The sequence below is a fragment of the Triticum urartu genome, chromosome 7A, assembly GCF_056163025.1.
Source record: "Triticum urartu cultivar PI428250 chromosome 7A, HENAU_Tu73, whole genome shotgun sequence".
Lineage (NCBI taxonomy): Eukaryota > Viridiplantae > Streptophyta > Magnoliopsida > Poales > Poaceae > Triticum > Triticum urartu.
The window spans coordinates 263,735,923-263,761,616 of record NC_141879.1 but is presented as its reverse complement, the minus strand read 5'-3'; the positions used below and the strand labels follow the sequence as shown (position 1 = coordinate 263,761,616).

The window sequence follows — 25,694 nt, the reverse complement described above, 5'->3', positions numbered from 1 at the left end:
CCACCCTAACGTCTACCACTAGTGGTTGAGAAATGCCTTCATGGTGTTGTCTCAAACGGAGAATAGGGTGAGCCTTCTTGGCATTGGTGTGCCTTCGTGGTAACATCCACCTCTCTAACGGTGACGCAGCTTCCCTCCAAGGAAGTGAACATCAGCATACATCCTCGTCTCCCGAAGTTGCGGTTATTCCTAACCCTAAATCTCTACTTGTGGTTACTTGTCTCTTAGCACTTACTTATATCATATTGTGCTTTCTTAATCACATACTTGTGTTACTTGTTTATCTTGCTTAGCTCTTAGCATCACACTTGCAATTGTTAGGCTCACTTTCATATTCTGCATTATTGCCTAAAATTGCTAAGTAATAATTAAAATCTTAATTTTACCTATTCACCCCCCTCTAGGTCCATCTCGATCCTTTCAATTGGTATCAGAGGCTCGTGCTCTATTCTTGTGGCTTAACCGCCCTAGAGCAAGATGAACCCCAATGGGACTCCCCTTGTTGCAGATCCAAAGAATGCGGGCGTGGCTTCCACAGAAGCCAAGTCCTTCACTTCAAAGGATCTGGAACGAGCTCTTGCTAAGCAAAAGGAGGAGCATGATGCCTCTCTTGAGGCCTTGGTCCAAATGAGGCTAGGCACACTAACCATGATGCTTGCACCACTTTCTGGTGGTGCGGCCTCGAGGCCAGCTGTGCAACCCCTTCACTTGGCCAACAACCTCCTAGTAATGAACACTTCAGTGTTCCTTGGCTTTATGCAAGACATCAAATAGAGAAGCCTAAGTATAACCCGCAAGGTAAACATCCTTTACTTGATGACACTACCGATTTTTGTTTGTGGAGAGTTGCTATGCAGGATCATCTTTGATATGGAAATGCTGAGATGTTGGAGATCTTGGAGTATGGCTACCAAGCTGTTGACCCGAAGAATCTTACTCCAAGAGAGGTATATGACAAGAATCTCAATGACACAGCAACCATGTGCATAAGAATAGGTATGACTGACAAGCAGAGGAGACCATACATACACATCACAAGTGCCAAGGAATTATGGGATAGCATTGTGAGGACCAAGACCGGTACCTCCACACTCCAGCTTGCTCAATATGAAATTGCCAAGGGTCAATTGCAAAACTTTTGTATGGAGAAAGGTGAATCTCCCAAGCAACTACTTGAGCGTCTCATGACTCTCACTGCCGACACTGAGTCATGTGAATGTGACAAGACTCAAGATGGATTCAACTTGACTAAGCGATTTCTCGTGGATAAGTTGCTTCATGCTCTTGCTCCATATCATCACCAAATAGTGTGGGACATAAGACAACACCATGGATTCAAGGAAATGACTCCAAATGACATCATATCCACTTTCCAACTATTTGAAGAGTCAAAGGCAAATGCCACAAAACATCTTGACATGCATGCTACCTCAACATCAAAGATCAATCTTGCATTGAAGGCCAAGCATGTATGTGAAGAAGAGAAAAGTGAAGAAGAAGAAGATGATGAGGATGAGGATGGTGATGAGATTGACTCAGATGAGAGCCCGTCATATGAATACATTGCTCTCTTTGTCAAGAAGTTTAGCGCGGGAAAATTCAAGGGAAGATTCCAGAAGAAGAAAGTGAGGAAATGCTACAACTGTGAAGAAACCAACCACTTCTCCAACGAGTGCTCTTATGAGAAGAGAGAAGATAAACCAAGGTTTCCCAGACCTTTCCTAAGAAGCTCAAGAAGAGAGATGGGAAAGCAATGGTTGCTCATGAAGAATCCGATCCGAATGATGTGAGTGGTGTTGCCAGAGTTGCTCAAGATTCTCAAAACACGTTGAGGCTAGTCAACAAGAGTGGTGATGTTGTCACCTACAACTATATGAAAGACTACAAGGGAAACGCTCACAAGTGCCTAATGGCAAAGGCCGTCATAGAAGATGGAGAGACCAAAGCTCTCCTGACAAGGTCAAGGTAACCCCATGATAAAACCCTCCTCTTTTCACTCCTCCTACTCCTATGATGAGTATCTTGATGCGGAGGATAGTTATGAGGATGATGATATAGATGATCATATGTTTGCTAAACTAAATAAGTTCATGTGCTCCCTCAAAGGAAAGAAGCTCACTATGTTTCATATGCTTATGGAGATGGTGAGTACGCACACCATCACCATTAAGGAACTCGGTACCCTCGTGAACAAGGAAAAGGAAAAATATGAAATCCTTGAGCAGAAAGTCCAATATGAGGAAGCACAAAATGATGAACTATGCTTGAATATTGGTGCAAACATTGATGTTCATACTAAAGATCTTGCCTCCTTGAAAAAGGCTAATGACTCTTGCAAAGAGTTGATGAATGATAAAAGTACGCCTCTGAAGTCTCATGCTTCTCTCTCTCAGGATTGTGAGCTCCTATCTGTGTCCCTCAAGACTAAGGAAGAAGAGCTCTCCCTTCTTACAAAGAGTTTTGGGATGCTCAAGCTTACTTATCTTGGAACTCTAGCCAAGGCTTACTCTTCTCCTATTATCAATGTTGATGCTTGTACTACTAACTCTAGTAGTGATCTAGCATCTATTCTTGAGGGGAATCGCTTTCTCAAGGCTCAAATCGAGAAAGGTCTCATGACATGTGCTCAAGGGCAAAAGAACCTTAATGAGGTATTGAGCCAACACAATGAGGTGTTTGCCAAAGAGGGGCTTGGGTTTGACCCAAGCACAAGCAAGAAGAAGACGTCCTCTCAAAAGTGCACACCCCCTTTAAAAGAAACTTTTGTAAGAGAGGGGCACAAGGAGAAAGGTAAGGTTGTTAGTGGGAAGGCCACAAGGGGCATGCCCACTGTCAACAAGCCAAAAGAGTTCATGCATCCATCCTATATACTTCGTAAGACTAAGGATGGAGAAATGTATGCAATGCTTGTTGGTCCTCGAAATGCATTCCGGTTTTATGCTATTTGGGTCCCTAAGACCCTTGTGACCAACTTGAGAGGTCCCATTGCAAAATGGGTGCCTCTAACCAAGTCATAATTGTGTGTAGGTTTCCTTCTCCGATGGAGTAAAATGGGTGATTGATAGTGGATGTACCAATCATATGACCGGAGATAGCAAATTGCTCTACGATTTCATGGAAGCTATTCAACCATTTATGAGCATTATGTTTGGTGGAGGATCAAAAGGACAGGTACTCGGGTTTGGCAAGGTGGCTATCAAAAATGACATGTTTCTTGCAAATGTCATGCTTGTCCATTCCCTTAAATACCATTTGTTTTCTGTTCGCCAATTGGCTTCTATTGGTTATGATACACTCTTTGGACTAACAGATGTGAAAGTCTTTAAGAGAGATACTCTCGAAGTGGACTTTGATGGAGAGTTGGATGGCAACCTTTACGCGGTTGATTTCTCAAAAGAGAGCACATTCCATGCAACTTGTCTAATGGCCAAGGCCGACAAGGGGTGGCTATGGCATCGCCGGCTAGCCCATGTCGGCATGAGAAATCTTCAAGATCTCTTAAAGGGTAATCACATCCTTGGACAAACCAATATCTCTTTTGAGAAAGATCATGTGTGTAGTGCATTGATACGTCTCCGTCGTATCTACTTTTCCAAACAATTTTGCCCTTGTTTTGGACTCTAACTTGCATGATTTGAATGAAACTAACCCGGACTGACGCTGTTTTCAGCAGAATTTCCATGGTGTTATTTTTGTGTAGAAATAAAAGTTCTTGGAATGACCTGAAAATCAACGGAGATTATTTTTGGAATATATAGAAAATATTGGCGAAAGAATCAAGGCCAGGGGGCCCACACCCTGTCCACAAGGGTGGGGGCATGCCTACCCCCCTGGGCGCACCCCCTGCCTCGTGGGCCCCCTGGTGCTCCTCTGATCTCAACTCCAACTCTATATATCCGTGTTCGGGTAGAAAAAAATCAGAGAGAAGGATTCATCGCGTTTTACTATACAGAGCCGCCACCAAGCCCTAAACTCTCTCGGGAGGGCTGATCTGGAGTCCGTTCAGGGATCCGGAGAGGGGAATCCATCGCCATCGTCATCATCAACCTTCCTCCATCACCAATTTCATGATGCTCACCGTCGTGCATGAGTAATTCCATTATAGGCTTGCTGTACGGTGATGGGTTGGATGATATTTATCATGTAATCGAGTTCGTTTTGTTAGGGTTTGATCCCTAGTATCCACTATGTTCTGAGATTGATGTTGCTATGACTTTGCTATGCTTAATGCTTGTCACTAGGGCCCGAGTGCCATGATTTCAGATATGAACCTATTATGTTTTCATGAATATATATGAGTTCTTTATCCTATGTTGCAAGTCTATGGTCACCTATTATGTGTTATGATCCGTTAACCCCGAAGTGACAATAATCGGGATACTTACCGATGATGACCGTAGTTTGAGGAGTTCATGTATTCACTATGTGTTAATGCTTTGGTCTGGTACTCTATTAAAAGGAGGCCTTAATATCCCTTAGTTTCCGATAGGACCCCGCTGCCACGGGAGGGTAGGACAAAAGATGTCATGCAAGTTCTTTTCCATAAGCACGTATGACTATATTCGGAATACATGCCTACATTACATTGATGAACTGGAGCTAGTTCTGTGTCACCCTTTGTTATAACTATTGCATGACGAATCGCATCCGACATAATTATCCATCACTGATCCATTACCTACGAGCTTTTCATATATTGTTCTTCGCTTATTTACTTTTCCGTTGCTACTGTTACAATCACTATAAAACCAAAAATTACTTTTGCTACCGTTACCACTATTATCATATTACTTTGCTACTAAATACTTTGCTGTAGATATTAAGTTTCCAGGTGTGGTTGAATTGACAACTCAGCTGCTAATACTTGAGAATATTCTTTGGCTCCCCTTGTGTCGAATCAATAAATTTGGGTTGAATACTCTACCCTCGAAAACTATTGCGATCCCCTATACTTGTGGGTTATCAAGACTATTTTCTGGCGCCGTTGTCGGGGAGCATATCTCTATTCTTTGAGTCACTTGGGATTTATATCTGCTTATCATTATGAAGAACTTGAAAGATAAAAGAACCAAGATTTTTCCCTCAACTACGAGGGGAGATAAGGAACTGCCATCTAGCTCTGCACTTGATTCACCTTCTGTTTTGAGTAAACTTGCGACACCTACACCTGCTATTTATTCGGATATGTCGCATGTTATTGATGATGCCACTTATGCTTTGCATGATACTTATGATGAAACTACTTCTATGCTTGATAATATTGTGTCACTAGGTGAATTTCTTGATGAACAACTTGCTAGGGTTAGAGAGAATGAAATTATTGAAACTGGTAATATTGATGAAAGTGATGATGAAGATTCTCCCCTTAGATATGAATTGCCTGTTGTGCCTGAGGGTTATGTTATGGATGAAGAAACTGCTAGAGACTTCTTAGCTTTTAATGATAGATCTAATCTTAAGAAATTATTAGCTAAGCTTAAAAAAAGTATTTGAATTCTAGAATGAAATATGACCCTGCTTTTGCTACTTCACCTATCTTTATTACTGATAAGGATTATGATTTCTCTGTTGATCCTGAGTTAATTACTTTGGTTGAATCTGATCCTTTTTATGCATATGAATCTAAAACTGTTGTGGCACATCTTACTTAATTAAATGATATAGCCACCCTGTTCACTCATGATGAGAAAACTCGCTATTAATTTATCCTTAAGTTGTTTTCGTTCTCATTAAAGGGTGATGCTAAAACATGGTTTAATTCTCTTGATCCTGGTTGTGTGTGTAGTCCCCAGGATATGAGTTATTACTTCTCTGCTAAATATTTCCCCGCTCATAGGAAACAAGCTGCCTTAAGGGAAATATATAATTTTGTGCAAATTGAAGAAGAGAGTCTCCCACAAGCTTGGGGAGCTCCGATTACTTAATGCTTTGCCTGATCATCCTCTCAAGAAAAATGAAATACTTGCTATCTTTTATAATGGACTAACCGATGCTTGCAGAGACTACCTAGATAGTTGTGCTGGTTGTGTTTTCAGGGAAAGAACTGTTGATCAAGCTGAATTGCTATTCAATAATATGTTGAGTAATGAAAATGATTGGACACTTCCTGAACAAACTCCTAAGCCAACTCCGAAGAAAAGGGGTATCCTATTTCTCAGTCCTGAAGTTATGCAAGAGGCAAAGAAATCTATGAAAGAAAAAGGTATTAAAGATGAAGATGTTAAGAATTTACCACCTATTGAAGAAATACATGATCTTGATAACCCGACACAGGTAGTAAAGGTAAATTCTCTCTATAGATTTGATGAAGGTGATATTCCTCATTATAAGTCTACTAGCCAATGCTTAGATGAGTTTGATAATTTTATTGTTAGACAAGAAAACTTCAATGCTTATGTTGGTAGACAATTGAATCACAATGCTAAGATGCTAGAATAGTTGAGTGATTATATGTCTAGAGTTAAAGGTGAACTTAAACTTATTAGTAAACATGCTTCTATGGTTACCACTCAAGTAGAACAAGTACTTAAGGCTGAGAATGATTTGCTCAATGAACTATAAAATAAGAATAATGATAATGTTGTTAGAGTTATGACTAGAGGGGGTAAAATGACTCAGGAATCTTTGTATCCTTAGGGCCATCCTAAGAGAATTGAGCAAGATTCTCAGAGAACTAATGCTGATGCACCTAGTGAGGGAGTCCTGGACTAAGGGGTCCTCGGGCGTCCGACCTATTGGATATGGGCCAGACTGATGGGCCGTGAAGATACAAAGACCGAAGACTCTAGCCGTGTCCGGATGGGACTCTCCCTGGCGTGGAAGGCAAGCTTGGCGACCAAATATGAAGATTCCTTTCTCTGTAACCGACCTTATGAAACCCTAGATCCCCCCGGTGTTTATATAAACCGGAGGGCTAGGTCCATAGAGATACATCCTCATAATCATAGTCAAGCTAGACTTTTAGGGTTTAGCCATTACGATCTCGTGGTATATCAACTCTTGTAATACTCATATTCATCAAGATCAATCAAGCTGGAAGTAGGGTATTACCTCCAAAGAGAGGGCCCAAACCTGGATAAACATTGTGTCCCTCGTCTCATGTTACCATCGATCCTAGACGCATAGTTCGGGACCCCCTACTGAGATCCGCCGGTTTTGACACTGACATTGGTGCTTTCTGCTACCTCTTGAGCACATGCGTTGGTTTTCCCTTGAAGAGAAAAGGGTGATGCAGCAGAGTAGCGTAAGTATTTCCCTCAGTTTTTGAGAACCAAGGTATCAATCCAGTAGGAGGCTACGCACGAGTCCCTCGCACCTGCACAAAACAAATAAATCCTAACAACCAACGCAATAAGGGGTTGGCAATCCCTACACGGTCACTTACGAGAGTGAGATATGATAGATATGATAAGATAATATTTTTGGTACTTTTATGATAAAGATGCAAAGTAAAATAAAAGGCAACGAAAATAACAAAGTATTGGAAGATTAATATGATGAGGATAGACCCGGGGACCATAGGTTTCACTAGTGGCTTCTCTCGAGAGCATAAGTATTTTACGGTGGGTGAACGAATTACTGTTGAGCAATTGAAAGAATTGAGCATAGTTATGATCATGTATATAGGCATCATGTCCGAGACAAGTAGCCCGACTCCTGCCTGCATCTACTACTATTACTCCACACATCGACCGCTATCCAGCATGCATCTAGAGTATTAAGTTCATAAGAACAGAGTAACGCCTTAAGCAAGATGACATGATGTAGAGGGATAAACTCGTGCAATATGATGAAAACCCCATATTGTTATCCTCGATGTCAACAATACAATACGTGCCTTGCTGACCCTACTGTCACTGGGAAAGGACACCACAAGATTGAACCCAAAGCTAAGCACTTCTCCCATTGCAAGAAAGATCAATCTAGTAGGCCAAAACCAAACCGATAATTCAAAGAGACTTGCAAAGATAACCAATCATACATAAAAGAATTCAGAGGAGATTCAAATATTGTTCATAGATAAACTTGATCGTAAACCCACAATTCATTGGTCTCAACAAACACACCGCAAAAAGAAGATTACATCGAATAGATCTCCACAAGAGAGGGGGAGAACTTTATATTGAGATCCAAAAAGAGAGAAGAAGCCATCTAGCTAATAACTATGGACCCGTAGGTCTGAGGTAAACTACTCACACTTCATCGGAGAGGCTATGGTGTTGATGTAGAGGCCCTCCGTGATCGATGCCCCCTCCGGCGGAGCTCCGGAATAGGCCCCAAGATGGGATCTCGTGAATACAGAAAGTTACGGCGGTGGAATTAGGGTTTTGGCTCCGTATCTGATCGTTTGGGGGTACGTAGGTATATATAGGAGGAAGAAGTACGTCGGTGGAGCAACAGGGGCCCCACGAGGGTGGAGGGCGCGCCTGGGGGGTAGGCGTGCCCCCCTACCTCGTGGCCTCCCTGTTGATTGCTTGATGTAGGGTCCAAGTCTCCTGGGTCTTTTTTGTTCCAAAAATCACGTTCCCGAAGGTTTCATTCCGTTTGGACTCCGTTTGATATTCCTTTTCTTCAAAACCCTAAAATAGGCAAAAAAACAGCAATTCTAGGCTGGGCCTCCAGTTAGTAGGTTAGTCCCAAAAATAATATAAAAGTGGATAATAAAGCCCAATAATGTCCAAAACAGTAGATAATATAGCATGGAGCAATCAAAAATTATAGATACGTTGGAGACGTATCAAGCATCCACAAGCTTAATTCATGCTCGTCCTCGAGTAGGTAAATGATAGAAACAGAATTTTTGATGTGGAATGCTACTTGGCATAATTTCAATGTAATTCTTCTTAATTGTGGTATGAATATTCAGATTCGAAAGATTCAAGACAAAAGTTTAATATTGACATAGAAATAATAATACTTCAAGCATACTAATTAAGCAATTATGTCTTCTCAAAATAACATGGCCAAAGAAAGTTATCCCTACAAAATCATATAGTCTGGCTATGCTCTATCTTCGCCACACAAAATATTTAAATCATGCACAACCCCGATGACAAGCCAAGCAATTGTTTCATACTTTTGACATTCTCAAAACTTTTTCAATCTTCACGCAATACATGAGCGTGAGCCATGGACATAGCACTATAGGTGGAATAGAATGGTGGTTGTGGAGAAGACAAAAAGGGAGAAGATAGTCTCACATCAAATAGGCGTATTAACGGGTATGGATATGCCCATTATTAGATATCAATGTGAGTGAGTAGGGATTGCCATGCAACGGATGCACTAGAGCTATAAGTATATGAAATCTCAAAAAGAAACTAAGTGGGTCTGCATCCAACTCGCTTGCTCACGAAGACCTAGGGCAATTTGAGGAAGCCCATCATTGGAACATACAAGCCAAGTTCTATAATGAAAAATTCCCACTAGTATATGAAAGTGATAACATAGGAGACTCTCTATCATGAAGATCATGGTGCTACTTTGAAGCACAAGTGTGGTAAAAGGATAGTAGCATTGTCCCTTCTCTCTTTTTCTCTCATTTTTTTATTTGTGCCTTTTCCCTTTTTTATATATTTTTTATTTTTCGTCTGGAGTCTCATCCCGACTTGTGGGGGAATCATAGTCTCCATCATCCTTTCTTCACTAGGACAATGCTCTACTAATGATGATCATCACACTTTTATTTTCTTACAACTCAACAATTACAACTCAATACTTAGAACAAAATATGACTCTATGTGAATGCCTCCGGCGGTGTACTGGGATATGCAATGAATCAAGAGTGACATGTATGAAAGAATTATGAACGGTGGCTTTGCCGCAAATACGATGTCAACTACATGATCATGCAAAGCAATATGACAATGATGAAGTGTGTCATAATAACGGAACGGTGGAAAGTTGCATGGCAATATATCTCGGAATGGCTATGGAAATGCCATAATAGGTAGGTATGGTGACTGTTTTGAGGAAGGTATATGGTGGGTATATGATACCGGCGAAAGGTGCGCGGTATTAGAGAGGCTAGCAATGGTGGAAGGGTGAGAGTGTGTATGATCCATGGACTCAACATTAGTCATAAAGAACTCACATACTTATTGCAAAAATCTATAGGTTATCAAAGCAAAGTATTGTGCGCATGCTCCTAGGGGGATAGATTGGTAGGAAAAGACCATCGCTCATCCCCGACCGCCACTTATAAGGAAGACAATCATTAAATAAATCATGCTACGACTTCATCACATAACGTTTCACCATACGTGCATGCTACGGGAATCACAAACTTTAATCACAAGTATTTCTCAAATTCACAACTACTCAACTAGCACATCTTTAATATCACCATCTCCATATCTCAAAACAATTATCAAGCATCAAACTTCTCATAGTATTCAACATACTCATAAGAGAATTTTATTATTAATCTTGTATACCTAGCATATAGGATTATTTAACCAAATTACCATGCTATTTAAGACTCTCAAAATAATCTAAGTGAAGCATGAGAGATCAATAGTTTCTATAAAACAAATCCACCACCGTGCTCTAAAAGATATAAGTGAAGTACTAGAGCAAAACTATATAACTCAAAAGATATAAGTGAAGCACATAGAGTATTCTAAAAATTTCCGAATCATGTGTGTCTCTCTCAAAAGGTGTGTACAGCAAGGATGATTGTGGTAAACTAACAAATAATACTCAAATAATACAAGACGCTCCAAGAAAAACACATATCATGTGGTGAATAAAAATATAGCTCCAAGTAAAGTTACCGATAGAAGTAGACGAAAGAGGGGATGCCTTCCGAGGCATCCCCAAGCTTTGGCTTTTAGGTGTACTTAGATTATCTTGGGGGTGCCATGGGCATCCCCAAGATTATACTCTTGCCACTCCTTGTTCCATAATCCATCAAATCTTTACCCAAAACTTGAAAACTTCACAACACAAAACTTAAAGTAGAAAATCTCGTGAGCTCCGTTAGCGAAAGAAAACAAAAGACCACTTCAAGGTACTGTAATTAACTCATTCTTTATTTATATTGGTGTTAAACCTACTGTATTCCAACTTCTCTATGGTTTATAAACTATTTTACTAGCCATAGATTCATCAAAATAAGCAAACAACACACGAAAAACAGAATCTGTCAAAAACAGAACAGTCTGTAGTAATCTGTACCTAGCACAAGATCTGGAACCCCAAAAATTCTAAAATAAATTTCTGGACGTGAGGAATTTATCTATTAATCATCTTCAAAAAGAATTAACTAAATAGCACTTCCCAACTAAAAATGGCAGCAGTTCTCGTGAGCGCTAAAGTTTCTGTTTTTATAGCAAGATTAACAAGACCTTCCCCAAGTCTTCCCAACGGTTCTACTTGGCACAAACACTAATTAAGCACAAAGAACACAACCAAAACAGAGGCTAGATAAATTATTTATTACTAAACAGGAGAAAAAAGCAAGTAATAAAAATAAAATTGGGTTGCCTCCCAACAAGCGCTATCGTTTAACGCCCCTAGCTAGGCATAAAAAGCAAGGATAGATCTAGGTATTGCCATCTTTGGTAGGCAATCCATAAGTGGCTCTCATAATAGACTCATTAGGTAATTTAATTTTCTTTCTAGGGAAGTGTTCCATGCCTTTCCTTAATGGAAATGCGAATCTAATATCTCCTTCCTTCATATCAATAATTGCACCAATCGTTCTAAGGAAGGGTCTACCAAGAATAATAGGACATGAAGGATTGCAATCCATGTCAAGAACAATAAAATCTACGGGCACATAATTCCTATTTGAAATAATAAGAACATCATTAATTCTTCCCATAGGTTTCTTAATAGTGGAATCCGCAAGGTGCAAGTTTAAAGAGCAATCATCAAAATCACGGAAACCTAACAAATCACACAAAGTCTTTGGGATCGTGGAAACATTAGCACCCAAATCACACAAAGCATAGCATTCATGATCTTTAATTTTACTTTTAATAGTTGGTTCCCACTCATCATAAAGTTTTCTAGGGATAGAAACTTCCAACTCAAGTTTTTCTTCATAAGATTGCATCAAAGCATCAACGATATGTTTGGTAAACGCTTTATTTTGACTATAAGCGTGAGGAGAATTTAGCACAGATTGCAACAAGGAAATATAATCTATAAAAGAGCAATTATCATAATTAAATTCCTTGAAATCCAAAATAGTAGGTTAATTAACATCTAGAGTTTTGATCTCTTCAATTCCACTTTTATCAAATTTAGCATCAAAATCTAAAGACTTCGAATTTTTGGAACGCCTTCTAGGTAAAGGTGGATCATATTCAGTCCCATCATTATCAAGATTCATATTGCAAAACAAAGATTTAATAGGGGACACATCAATAACTTTTATATCTTCATCTTTATTATCATGGAAACTAGAAGAACACGCTCTTATAAAGGAATCTTTCTTAGCACGCATCCTAGCGGTTCTTTCTTTGCACTCATAAATGTAAATTCTCATGGCTTTGAGAGACTCATTGATAGCATGCTTAGGTGGAATAGATCTAAGTTTCAAAGAATCAACATCAAGAGAAATTCTATCAATGTTCCTAGCCAACTCATCAATCTTAAGCAATTTTTCTTCAATCAAAGCATTGAAATTCTTTTGTGAAGTAATAAATTCTTTAATATTAGATTCAAAATCAGAGGGCATCTTATTATAATTTCCATAAGAATTGTTGTAGGAATTACCATAATTATTAGAGGAATTGCTAGGATAAGGCCTAGGATTAAAGTTTCCTCTATACGCATTGTTACCAAAATTATTCCTACCAACAAAATTCACATCCATAGGTTCATTGTTATTCTCAATCAAAGTAGACAAAGGCATACCATTAGGATCAGAAGAAACACTTTTATTAGCAAATAATTTCATAAGTTCATCCATCTTTCCACTCAAAACATTAATTTCTTCTATCGCATGCACTTTCTTATTAGTAGATCTTTCAATGTGCCATTGAGAATAATTAACCATAATATTATCTAGGAGTTTATTAGCTTCTCCTAAAGTGATTTCCATAAAAGTGCCTCCCACGGCGGAATCTAAAAGATTTCTAGAAGCAAAATTCAATCCGGCATAAAAATTTTGTATAATCATCCACAAATTCAAACCATGTGTTGGGCAATTACGTATCATTAATTTCATCCTCTCCCAAGCGTGTGCAACATGTTCATGATCAAGTTGCTTAAAATTCATAATATCGTTTCTAAGAGAGATGATCTTAGCGGGAGGAAAATACTTAGAGATAAAGGCATCTTTGCACTTATTCCAAGAATCAATAATATTTTTAGGCCAAGATGAAAACCAAGCTTTAGCACGATCTCTAAGTGAAAAAGGAAATAGCTTCAATTTAACAATATCATTATCAACATCTTTCTTATTTTGCATGTCACACAAATCAACGAAGCTCAGATGGGTAGCGACATCTTCACTAGGAAGGCCGGAAAACGGATCTTCCATGACAAGATTTAGCAAGGCAGCATTAATTTCACAAGATTCAGCATCGGTAAGAGGAGCAATCGGAGTGCTAATAAAAGCATTGTTGTTGGTATTGGTGAAGTCACACAATTTAGTGTTATCTTGAGCCATCGTGAGAAGCAAGCAATCCAACACACAAGCAAACAAGAAGCGGGCAAAAAGAGGCAAATAGAGAAAGAGATGGAGGATAGAGAGAGGGCGAATAAAACGGGAAGGGTGAAGTGGGGGAGAGGAAAACGAGAGGCAAATGGCAAATAATGTAATGCGGGAGATAAGGGTTTGTGATGGGTACTTGGTATGTTGACTTTTGCGTAGACCTCCCCGGCAACAGCGCCAAAAATCCTTCTTGCTACCTCTTGAGCACTTGCGTTGGTTTTCCCTTGAAGAGGAAAGGGTGATGCAGCAGAGTAGTGCAAGTATTTCCCTCAGTTTTTGAGAACCAAGGTATCAATCTAGTAGGAGGCTACGCGCGAGTCCCTCGCACCTGCACAAAACAAATAAATCCTCGCAACCAACGCGATAAGGGGTTGTCAATCCCTACACGGCCACTTACGAGAGTGAGATCTGATAGATATGAGAAGATAATATTTTTGGTATTTTTATGATAAAGATGCAAAGTAAAATAAAAGGGAATGAAAATAACAAAGTATTGGAAGATTAATATGATGAAGATCGACCCGGGGACCATAGGTTTCACTAGTGGCTTCTCTCGAGGGCATAAGTATTTTACGGTGGGTGAACGAATTACTGTTGAGCAATTGACATAATTGAGCATAGTTATGAGAATATCTAGGTATGATCATGTATATAGGCATCACGTCCGGGACAAGTAGACCGACTCCTGCCTGCATCTACTACTATTACTCCACACATCGACCGCTATCCAGCATGCATCTAGAGTATTAAGTTCATAAGAACAGAGTAACGGCTTAAGCAAGATGACATGATGTAGAGGGATAAACTCATTCAATATGATGAAAACCCCATCTTGTTATCCTCGATGGCAACAATACAATACGTGCCTTGTTGCCCCTACTGTCACTGGGAAAGGACACCGCAAGATTGAACCCAAAGCTAAGCACTTCTCCCATTGCAAGAAAGATCAATCTAGTAGGCCAAACAAAACTGATAATTCGAAGATACTTGCAAAGATAACCAATCATACATAAAAGAATTCAGAGGAGATTCAAATATTGTTCATAGATAAACTTGAACATAAACCCACAATTCATCGGTCTCAACAAACACATCGCAAAAAGAAGATTACATTGAATAGATCTCCACAAGAGAGGGGGAGAACTTTGTATTGAGATCCAAAAAGAGAGAAGAAGCCATCTAGCTAATAAATATGGACCCGTAGGTCTGAGGTAAACTACTCACACTTCATCAAAGAGGCTATGGTGTTGATGTAGAAGCCCTCCGTGATCGATGCCCCCTCCGGCGGAGCTCCGGAACAGGCCCCAAGATGGGATCTCGTGGATACAGAAAGTTACGGCAGTGGAATTAGGGTTTTGGCTCCGTATCTGATCGTTTGGGGGTACGTAGGTATATATAGGAGGAAGAAGTACACCGTTGGAGCAACAGGGGGGCCACGAGGGTGGAGGGCGCGCCCCCCTACCTCGTGGCCTCCCTGTTGATTGCTTGACATAGGGTCCAAGTCTCCTGGGTCTTGTTTGTTCCAAAAATCACGTTCCCGAAGGTTTCATTTCGTTTGGACTCCGTTTGATATTCCTTCTCTTCGAAACCCTAAAATAGACAAAAAAAACAGCAATTCTGGGCTGGGCCTCCGGTTAGTAGGTTAGTCCCAAAAATAATATAAAAGTGGATAATAAAGCCCAATAATGTCCAAAACAGTAGATAATATAGCATGGAGCAATCAAAAATTATAGATACGTTGGAGACGTATCACTTTCATTGAGAGTTCCACTGTGCCGTCAAAAGATAGGATCGATGGCTCGCCTTGTTCTCAAGGACAACGTCACCTCCTGAGGAACACTGGCCCCAGGCCAAACCCTCCGGCTGGGCGGCTTCATTATGACCGCTCGTTCGGCCATTAAGCCGACGATGACTTCTCGGGTCATCAAAAATCCCCTTCATGTTGACTCTTAGTACTCCAAGCAGATGGATCCGGTGGAGCTGTCGTCTTTAAACGAGCTCCTAGATTGCATCGCCGCCCTGGGGGTCGCCACAGACTCTGATCGGATTGGGCTTAAACCCGACAAGAGAGAAATTAAAACTTCGTCGATCACCCATCAAATAGCAGTAGTAGAGGAGCAAGACGACAACTCTTCCTCTATATTAAGGACGAACTACGTTCGGATCTCCAAACTTGAAGAGCCGGACACCTACCTGTAGAAAGACATGTCTTGTCCTCCGAACATAGAATCGGATGACAAGCCCAAAAAATCAGCTGACATCCCGGAGCCCGAACTACTAAATCCGGAGATTCTTCAAACTCCATATCCTAATTTGGGTCAGGGTTCGGACTTTAATCCACCCACCAGACATAAGCTCTCTCAGGGTCATACGGCAGTAGTATCAAGAAACGGCCCACCACTTCTGGGCCAGATTCCTCCTTGTCTAAGATAAGATTGAAGATTGCCACGACGAAGACGCGATCACAGTGTTCTGCAACAATTGCACGGATGAAGGAATCCTAAACGCCATCAACCGTCGTCGCATATCATGCTTCGCAGACTTGGCAACCATAGCATACAAGTACTGCGCAATGGAAAGCGCTTGGAAAACTCAGGCAGCCTGCTGGGAACCGATGGTTTGCACCCAATCCCTCGTTCAGGTGAAAAGGACGCACCCTAGTGGCACGCCCGGCCCAATGACCAAGAAATATAAGCCCATTACGAGACGCGGAACCGTTCTGGAGGGATGCCTCTATGGACCATGCAAGCTAGACACAACACCGGATACTATATCAACTCACAGCCTTAGAGCATGTTGGATACTCCGGCAGGTGGCCAAGAGCGGCAACGATATCCTCACCAAAAATAACCCAGAGCAATATCCTCCAGAAGACGATGACCCCAGAGTACTGACGGTCTTCGAGACTTTCGCTTCAAACAATAAGCGTAAAAGGGCACTCCACGACCTTGCCGAAGTCTCCCAAATCACAGCAACAAACCCTTGGAACGACACGTCCATAACTTTCAATGCCGATGATGAACCAAAATTCAGGACAATCCGGGCACCAGCCGCCTTGGTCCTCAGTCCAATCATGGACAGCTTTCGGCTCACCAAGGTTCTCATGGACGGCGGCAGCGTACTAAACCTCATTTACGAGGATACACTCAGTAAAATGGAAATAGATAGGAGCCGCATCAAGCAAATTAGCACGACCTTCCGGGGAATTATTCCTAGTCAGGAGGCGCGATGCGCGGGAAAAATCGCACTCGACGTGGTATTCGGCACACCGGAGAACTATCGGACCGAAGAACTAACCTTCCAAGTGGCCCCGTTCAACAGCGGATATCACGCCCTCTTAGGGCAAGATGCATTTACGCGCTTCCAAGCGGTACCCCATTATGGATACATGAAGCTTAAGATGCATGGGCCCAATGGTATAATCACTCTAGCTAGTGATCCGGACATAGCACTCCACGCCGAGAATAAAACCGCATCCTTGGCCCTTGAGGCATTATCTGAAGCCCTCGCGGCCGAAGAATTAACCACGCTGCGCTCCACGGTGGACAGAGATGATGTGGTCCTAGACAAACAACCCAAATCCACCTCCTTCAAGCCAGCAGAAGAAATAGTCAAATTCCAAGTCCATCCAACGGACCCCAAGAAGATAGCATCCATCAGAGCACAACTAGACCGAATGGTTGACACTGCGGCGTTTTTCCGAACCCAAACGTCAAGCGATGGGGGAGGAGCTAGCCAAGCTAATTGAGGCCAGATTCATTAGAGAAATAAAACACCCGGACTGGCTAGCAAACTTGGTGATGGTGCCAAAGAAGGATAAATCCTGGCGCCTGTGCGACGATTTCAAAGACCTCAATAAGGCCTGCCCTAAGGATCCATTCCCCCTCCCCCCATTGACCAGATTATCGATGTCACTGTAGGACACGATTCGCTATGCTTCCTCGACGCATATTCCGGATACCATCAAATCAAAATGAAGGAGTCCGATCAAGCCGCAACGACATTCATTACCCCATATGGGCCATTCTGCTTCAACGCCATGCCCTTCGGGCTCAAAAACGATGGGGCCACCTACCAACGCATGATTCAAACATGCCTGGAGAAACAGATTGGGAACATAGTTGAAGCATACGTGGATGACATCGTCATTAAAAGTAGGCACGTCGACTCACTAATAGACGATTTGCGTCTTACATTCGACAACCTCCGTGCATATGACATCAAGCTCAATCCAAAAAAGTGTGTTTTTGGCGTTCCTGCTGGAAAGCTGTTGGGCTTCATCATTTCCAATAGAGGAATTGAAGCAAATCCAGCCAAAATCCAAGCCTTGTCACAATTGGCCACACCAACGGACCTTAAACAGGTCCAAAAACTCGCAGGGTGCGTGGCAGCTTTAAGCCGCTTTATCTCCAGATTGGGGGAAAAGGCATTGCCATTGTATCGCCTCCTCTGGCGCACCGATCACTTCGAGTGGACGGATGCGGCAACAGCCGGACTGGAAGAAACAAAAACCCTTCTGGCGAGCAACCCAATCCTGGCCGCACCGAACGTCGGTGAACCCATGTTATTATACATATCGGCAGCACACCAGGTGGTGAGCGCCATGCTCGTCGTGGAACGAGAACAGGACAGACACAAATTCCCACTTTAGAAGCCGGTATATTACGTATCCACCATCCTCACACCATGCAAATCCCAATACCCTCATTATCAAAGCATAGCATATGCGGTCTTCATGGCATCCCGGAAGCTACGACACTACTTCCAAGAATGTTCTATAACGGTGGCTTCTGAAGTACCACTCAATGATATAATAAACAACCGCAATGCTACGGGCCGGTTAGCCAAATGGGCCATTGAGCTCCTTCCATTCGACATAACATACAAACTGCGCCGAGCCATCAAATCCCAAGTACTGGCGGACTTCGTCGTGAATGGACAGAGGCCGAACTCCCTAAAGAGTACGGCACGTATTCCAACTGGGTTATGTATTTCGATGGTTCCAAAATGCTGGCAGGATTAGGAGCGGGCGTCGTTTTAACATCCCCCACTGTATACGTAATCCAGTACGTACTCCAAATATTATACACAGACTCCAATGACGCAGCCAAATACGAGGCCTTATTACATGGTCTCCGGATGGCTGTCTCTATGGGCATACAACGCCTGGAAGTGCGCGGGGACTCAAACCTCGCAATATCTCAAATAAACGGAGATTTTGATGCCAAAGATCCAAAGATGGCGGCTTACCACAACGTTGTCCTAAAATGTCGGCTCGATTCGAGGGGCTTGAGTTTCATCATGTGGCTCGAGAAAGTAATCAAGTGGCGGACGTCCTCGCCCGCATTGGCGCCAAGCGCGACCCCGTCCCACCTAATATCTTTCTGGAAAGGCTCTTTAAGCCGTCCGTGGTGTGGCAAGAGGAGAGCGGTAACACCAGTCCGGATCTGAACACAACCCCAGCCTCCGAACACGACGATATCATCGGGGGATCAGCCACCGAAATAACACCGTCGGCCCATCTAATCATGGCAGTCATTGCCCCATGGATCGAACCCTTCTTGGCCTACCTTAATAGGAAAGAACTCCTGGAGGATCAGAATGAGGCTCGCCACATTGTTTGGCGCTCGAAGGCCTACAAGGTTCATGAAGGAGAGCTCTACAAGAAAAGTGCTACCGGAGTTCTTCAAAGATGTATCTCCGAGGAAGAGGGGCGGCAGCTCTTGGCTGAAATTCACACTGGACTCGGCGGTCACCACGCTGCAACTCGGGCCCTTGTTAGCAAGGCCTTCCATATAGGCTTTTACTGGCTGACGGCCTGAGCAGATGCACAGGACCTTGTCCAACGTTGCATCGGATGCCGGCTATTCGCCAACCAAAGCCATATGCCTCCCACCGCTCTACAAACGATCCCCATCACTTGGCCTTTCGCGGTCTGGGGGATCGATATGGTCGGACCCCTTAAAGGAGGAAGCCATAAGAGAAAGTAACTGTTGGTCATGGTGGATAAATTCACTAAGTGGATAGGCCAAACCAGTCAAAACGGCCGAGGTGGGGCCAGTAATAGACTTCATATTCGGCGTGGTGCACCGTTATGGTGTTCCACACAGCATCATCACCGATAACGGCTCCAATTTCATAGCCGATGAGGTGAAAACATGGAGTGCTAATCTGGGCATTAAGCTTGATTACGCCTCTGTCTATCACCCGCAAACAAACAGTCAAGTCGAACGGGCTAATGGTCTTATTATGAGCGGCATCAAACCTAGACTAGTGCGGTATTTGAAAGAATCAGACAAGCAATGGGTTGAGGAGCTTGACTCTGTACTCTGGGGGCTGCGGACCACGCCCAGCGGCACTACTGGATATAGACCTTTCTTCATGGTGTACGGTGCGGAGGCTATGTTGCCCTGCGATATTATCCATGACTCACATCGAGTGCGCATGTACGAAGAGAGAGACGCCGAGCTTGATCGGCAGGATAGCCTAGATGCCCTGGAGGAGGAGCGCGATGTTGCAAAAGCCCGTTCCGCATTTTATCAACATCAGGCCTGCAGATACCAAAGCAGAGAAGTACAGGCCAAGACTTATAATGTTGGCAAACTCGTCCTACGCTTGCCGGAGAAGAAAAAGGACAAACTCAGGCCCATGTGGGAGGGTCCCTTCATAATTGACAAGGTTCTCACACAAGGAGCGTACCGCCTGCATGCTGCATCAGACAATCGCCTAGAGCCGAACCCCTGGAACGCAGCCAGACTCCGAAGATTATATGCCTAGCACCGAACTATGTGTTTGTCTCATTCTCCTTGTTGTCTCCTTTATTTTTTCCTCTCTTTTCGTTTTTTCTTTTCCTAAAACTTAAACTCTTTCACACGGCTAAACCATGCACCTGTGATGTACACATCCTTGAGCATGTACATCCACTATACCTGGGGGCTTCCCGGACAGAAGCTTATTTTTTCCGAGCATCAAGCTCATCACATATGTTTTTCCCATATGTACCTTTTCTTCGCCATTATATGAATCGATATGACCTAAGTTTTGGCCAAGCTGGGTTGCCTGGCTCCTGTGCGTATGCCCTACGTTCTCGTTAGTTTGACTAGGGCATAAAGGGAGCAACTCTATGATTGTTACTATTGGGTCATACGGATGTGTACCTCAGGCTGGGTGAAGCCGAAAGCTAGCGTTCTTAAGAGAATACTCGATCGACGGACTAAAGATGATTTATATTCCTTCCATTATGAACCCCCAGATGATTACCTATACTGTAATGTTATCTATCACAGTTCGGACATGCATTTTAATGCATCCACACCCAGGGAAAGGAACCACTAACGGAACTATTCTCCCTGGAAGATGTTTCTTACAATCATAATGTAATATAACATAACTAGCCGGATACACATTGTTTGTTCAAGCAACTATGACCCCTGCGCCTGGTTCCCACGCATACCCTGGTCTATTTTACCGCTAAGGTATTCGAAAACACTCTGCACCTTCGGGTCCAGAGGTCGAAGCGAAAAGGTCTACCATGACAATTGTTTTTACAATTCAGCTAGAGTCACATATGTCAAGGAAAGTACATAGTCACTAGGACTCAAAAAATTCCTCCTCTATGCCGACCAGCAGGTGGTCTAACTTACAATCCTGCTGGGAATACTTGGCGGCTACTTCTACTTGGTCATATACCAAATTAATGGGAACTTCTTTTCCATCTGACCCTAGAGGTCCGACCCGAGCCATATGATTCGGATCAAGCTTGGTATACCGTGTTTTCACCATGGCCCAGGCTTCCCATGCACCTTCCCGACAGGCTGATATCTTCCACAGCCGAAAGCGTCGCCGCGCTCCCTTATTCTTGTGTGTTTGAAAAACCTTTAGAAAAACAAAAAAAAATTAGTTGTAGCTTTTAGCTAGTTTACGTTTCATGCCTGTAGTAGTAATTAAAAAGAAAACCCAAAAAGATTTCTCGTTCTTCTTTTGCTTGTTGGGAGCTTTCCCTTGTAAATAGTTTTATTTCCTTTATTTTCCTTGGGGGTCAAGAGGAGAAGACCATGATGAAAATGTTGAAGTGGCTCTCATATGCATTATTGATGATCTAACAAAGAGCCCATAATACCTTGTCTTCTCTCTTGAGTTGAATGCTTGCAGATTCCAGCTTAGTCCAATGCATGTGCACTATTATTATTATGCACACTATTCAGTCGTGCAAGTGAAAGGCAATAATGACGATATATGATGAACTGATTGAGATGAGAAAAGCTGGTATGAACTCGACCTCTATTGTTTTTGTAAATATGATTAGTTCATCGTTCCTGATTCAGCCTATTATGAATGAAACATGTTTGCAATGAAAATTAGAGATTATAGTTACCCATGCCATGCTTAAGTAGCTAGGACTTTATAATGGTTTATCTTGCGTGCCAACATGCTATTAAAATGGTTGTGATGTGGTATAATAGGGTGGTATCCTCCTTTGAATGATTCGAGTGGCTTGACTTGGCACATGTTCACGCATGTAGTTGAAACAAAATCAACATAGCCTTCACGATATTTATGTTCATGGTGAATTATATCCTACTCATGCTTGCATTCAGTGTTGATCAATTTTAATGCATGTTCATGACTGTTGTCGCTCTCTAGCTGGTCGCTTCCCAGAGTCTTTCTAGCCTTCACTTGTACTAAGTGGGAATACTGCTTGTGCATCCAACTCCATAAACCCCAAAAGTTATTCCATATGAGTCCACCATATCTTCCTATACACGGTATCTACCTGCCGTTCCAAGTAAATTTGTATATGCCAAACTCTAAACCTTCAAATAAACATTCTGTTTTGTATGCTCGAATAGCTCATGTATCAACTAGGGTTGTCTGTATCCTCCATGTTAGGTGGGTTATTCTTAAGAGGAGTGGACTCTGCTCCTAATTCATGAGAAAATGGCTGGTCGACGGGATGCCCAGTCCCATGCTCAAATCAAATCAAAATAATTACAAACAAAACTCCCCCAGGATTGTTGTTAGTTGGAGGCACCCGTTATTTCAGGCAAGCCATGGATTGATGCTTGTTGGTGGTGGGGGAGTATAAACTTTACCATTCTTCCTGGGAACTGCCTATAATGTTTGTAGCATGGAAAATATCGAGATCTCTGGTTGTTATGTTGACAATGAAAGTATACTGCTCAAAATATTATTTATCTCTATTTCAAAATCGAGCTCTGGCACCTCTACAAATCCCTGCTTCCCTCTGCGAAGGGCCTATCTATTTACTTTTATGTTGAGTCATCATCCTCGTATTAAAAAGCACCAGTTAGAGAGCACCGTTGTCATTTGCATGTATTATTGTTAGTTTACATTGAGTATGACTTGACTAGATCTCTTTTACCATGAATTACAATTTCCAGTCAGCCCTTGATATTTAAAGGTGCTCTACATTTATGTTTTGCGGTCACAGAAAGGGCTAGCGAGATACCATCTTGTTATATCATATTATGATTGTTTTGTGAAAGTCTTTAAGAGGGATACTCTCGAAGTGGACTTTGTTGGAGAGTTGGATGGAGACCGTTGATTTCTCGAAAGAGAGCACATTCCATGAAACTTTTCTAATGGCCAAGGCTGGCAAGGGGTGGCTATGGCATCGCCGGCTAGCCCATGTCGGCATGAGAAATCTTCAAGATCTCTTAAAGGGTAATCACATCCTTGGACTAACCAATGTCTCTTGTGAGAAAGATCGTGTGTGTAGTGCATTGATACGTCTCCGTCGTATCTACTTTTCCAAACACTTTTGCCCTTGTTTTGGAACCTCTAACTTGCGTGATTTGAATGGAACTAACCCGGGCTGACGCTGTTTTCAGCAGAATTGCCATGGTGTTATTTTTGTGCAGAAATAAAAGTTCTTGGAATGACCCGAAAATCAACGGAGATTATTTTTGGAATATATAAAAATACTGGCGAAAGAATCAAGGCCAGGGGGCCCACACCCTGTCCACGAGGGTGGGGGGTGCCTACCCCCCTGGGCACGCCCCGTGCCTCATGGGCCACCTAGTGCTCCTCCGACCTCAACTCCAACTCTATATATTCGTGTTCGGGGAGAAAAAATCGGAGTGAAGGATTCATCGCGTTTTACGATATGGAGCCGCCACCAAGCCCTAAACTCTCTCGAGAGGTGTCGGGGGGATGAACCCCGGGCAGGCAATGGAACCCGGATCCTCTTCAAAAATAACAGGGTGGGCACTGCCCCTCAATACCGGCACGCGCTTGGCCGGGTCGCTCGACCCGGCCAAGCCCCGCAAGCCGGCTAGACTAGCCGACCCGGCAAGATGCATCGACTTGGCATCAACAACTAGCGCAAGACAGCCGAACCCGGCATGAGAAAAGCCTACTCAACAAGCCAGCGCCACCCATGGCGTGCTACGCAAGCCAGCCACGGGTCAACTCCTGTCCAATCCAGACCGTATGATGGGACGAGACTCCAATCAATGATGACCAAGGCAACAGTACCCCGCCCATGCCTCTGGTCAGCGGGTACGTAGCGATAGTGCCCCTCACCTACCCACTGACCAAGGCTGGCGTGGCTACAGTGCCCCCGCCTTCACCGCTGACAACAGCAAGCGGCGACCTGACAGAGAGGACTGTACATGACTCGACTCGGCCAAGCCCTGACGATCGACAAGACGGCGCACAGTCCCCCTAGGCGTGTGGGGCGCACACCTAGGGGAACCTGGCGAACCACAAGCCCTCAGCGGGACCCAGCCCGGGTTCCCGAACACCGACAATACGGACCCACTGACTTGTAACATTACCATTGTACCCCCGAGGAGTTGGACTATAAAACCCCCGGGAGCCCGCGATCGACAGACAACGCAACAGAAGGAAGAGAACTCATTCCATCACACACACCAAGTTAGCAACATCCGAGGAGGGGGAACTGCCTAAGCCTTGGCCATCTTCCTCCCTCCTCCATACAGCTCCAGGAGCAACATTGTACTATCCATCATACAACAACACTCGGCAGCACTAGGGGTATTATCTCTCCGGAGAGCCCTGAACCTGGGTATGTCCGGCGTCCCACGCCCGCTCATGCCAACCTCGCCTCTGGAGTCCACCAGCGCCCTTGAGCCTCCTCCTCTCTTTAGCCATCCCTTGGCATATGCCGTGCGCCCACCACGACAGTTGGCGCCCACCGTGGGGCAGCTCGAGGAGCTGGCCGGGAACATGCTTCAGAGGGGCCCTCTCCTACACCGACGAGTCCGTCACGCTGGCGGACGACGTCGTCGGCGCGCTTGTCGCCTCCTTCGCTGCACTGCGCATCTCCGATGCGTTCGTGGCCGACGAGTACCCCAGCGAGGTGCTCAGCTACTCCGACTCTCCCCTCTCCCTCGGCGGCGGCATTTCCGCCGGGGGAGTGGGCGTCCACGTGGAGGTCTAGGTCACCGGCGACGGCACCTCCTCCTCGTCGACCAAGACGAGGAAGGCTGCCGAAGCCAGGGCCACAGCGGAACGGATCGAGCCGTCCGATCTGTTGCGCGCCGCGATGCAGAGCCTCCGCATCCCCATCGGCACCGACGTCGACGCCACCAACGTCGCTGAGGCCCGAACCCAGCTCGAGGAAAGGCGCCAGCAGATGCTGGACCTATCCGAGATGCTCGCCGCCACTCAGCATCGCTTGGACGCCGCTCAGCTGGAACGCGATGCCGCCTACGGATTCACGCCCGCCGCGGCTGACCCAAGCTGGTCGCCGATGTGCGCGCCTGGGGAGGAGCGATCGGCCGAGCCCTCAGCGCCGTCCCAACCGTCTACGAAACCCAAGCGAAGAACATGCGCGCTGCCCAGGCAGCTGCAATCGGCCTGGACCAGCTCGCGGGTGAGGAGCTGAAAGAGCGCATTAGGCGGATGCGCGAACTCCTCCACACCGCCAACACCCAACAGGACCGCATCAACCAGCTCGCCAAGCCAGCGGGATTCGGCTCTGCCCGCCTTGGCGGGACCAGCGAACTTCTGCACACCGCATCCTCGCCACCCGACGAGG

At 43.9% G+C, this 25,694-nt stretch overlaps 1 protein-coding gene across 1 annotated transcript; it reads left to right on the top strand.

Moving 5' to 3' along the window:
- The first annotated feature begins 884 nt into the window (after window positions 1–884).
- On the top strand, window positions 885–25,094 carry LOC147959264 (uncharacterized). Its single transcript, XM_087532577.1, has 3 exons — window positions 885–1,705; window positions 1,804–1,965; window positions 24,839–25,094. Exons 1-3 carry the CDS (start codon window positions 885–887, stop codon window positions 25,092–25,094), a joined length of 1,239 nt encoding a protein of 412 aa, XP_087388703.1.
- Window positions 25,095–25,694: the final 600 nt, after the last annotated feature.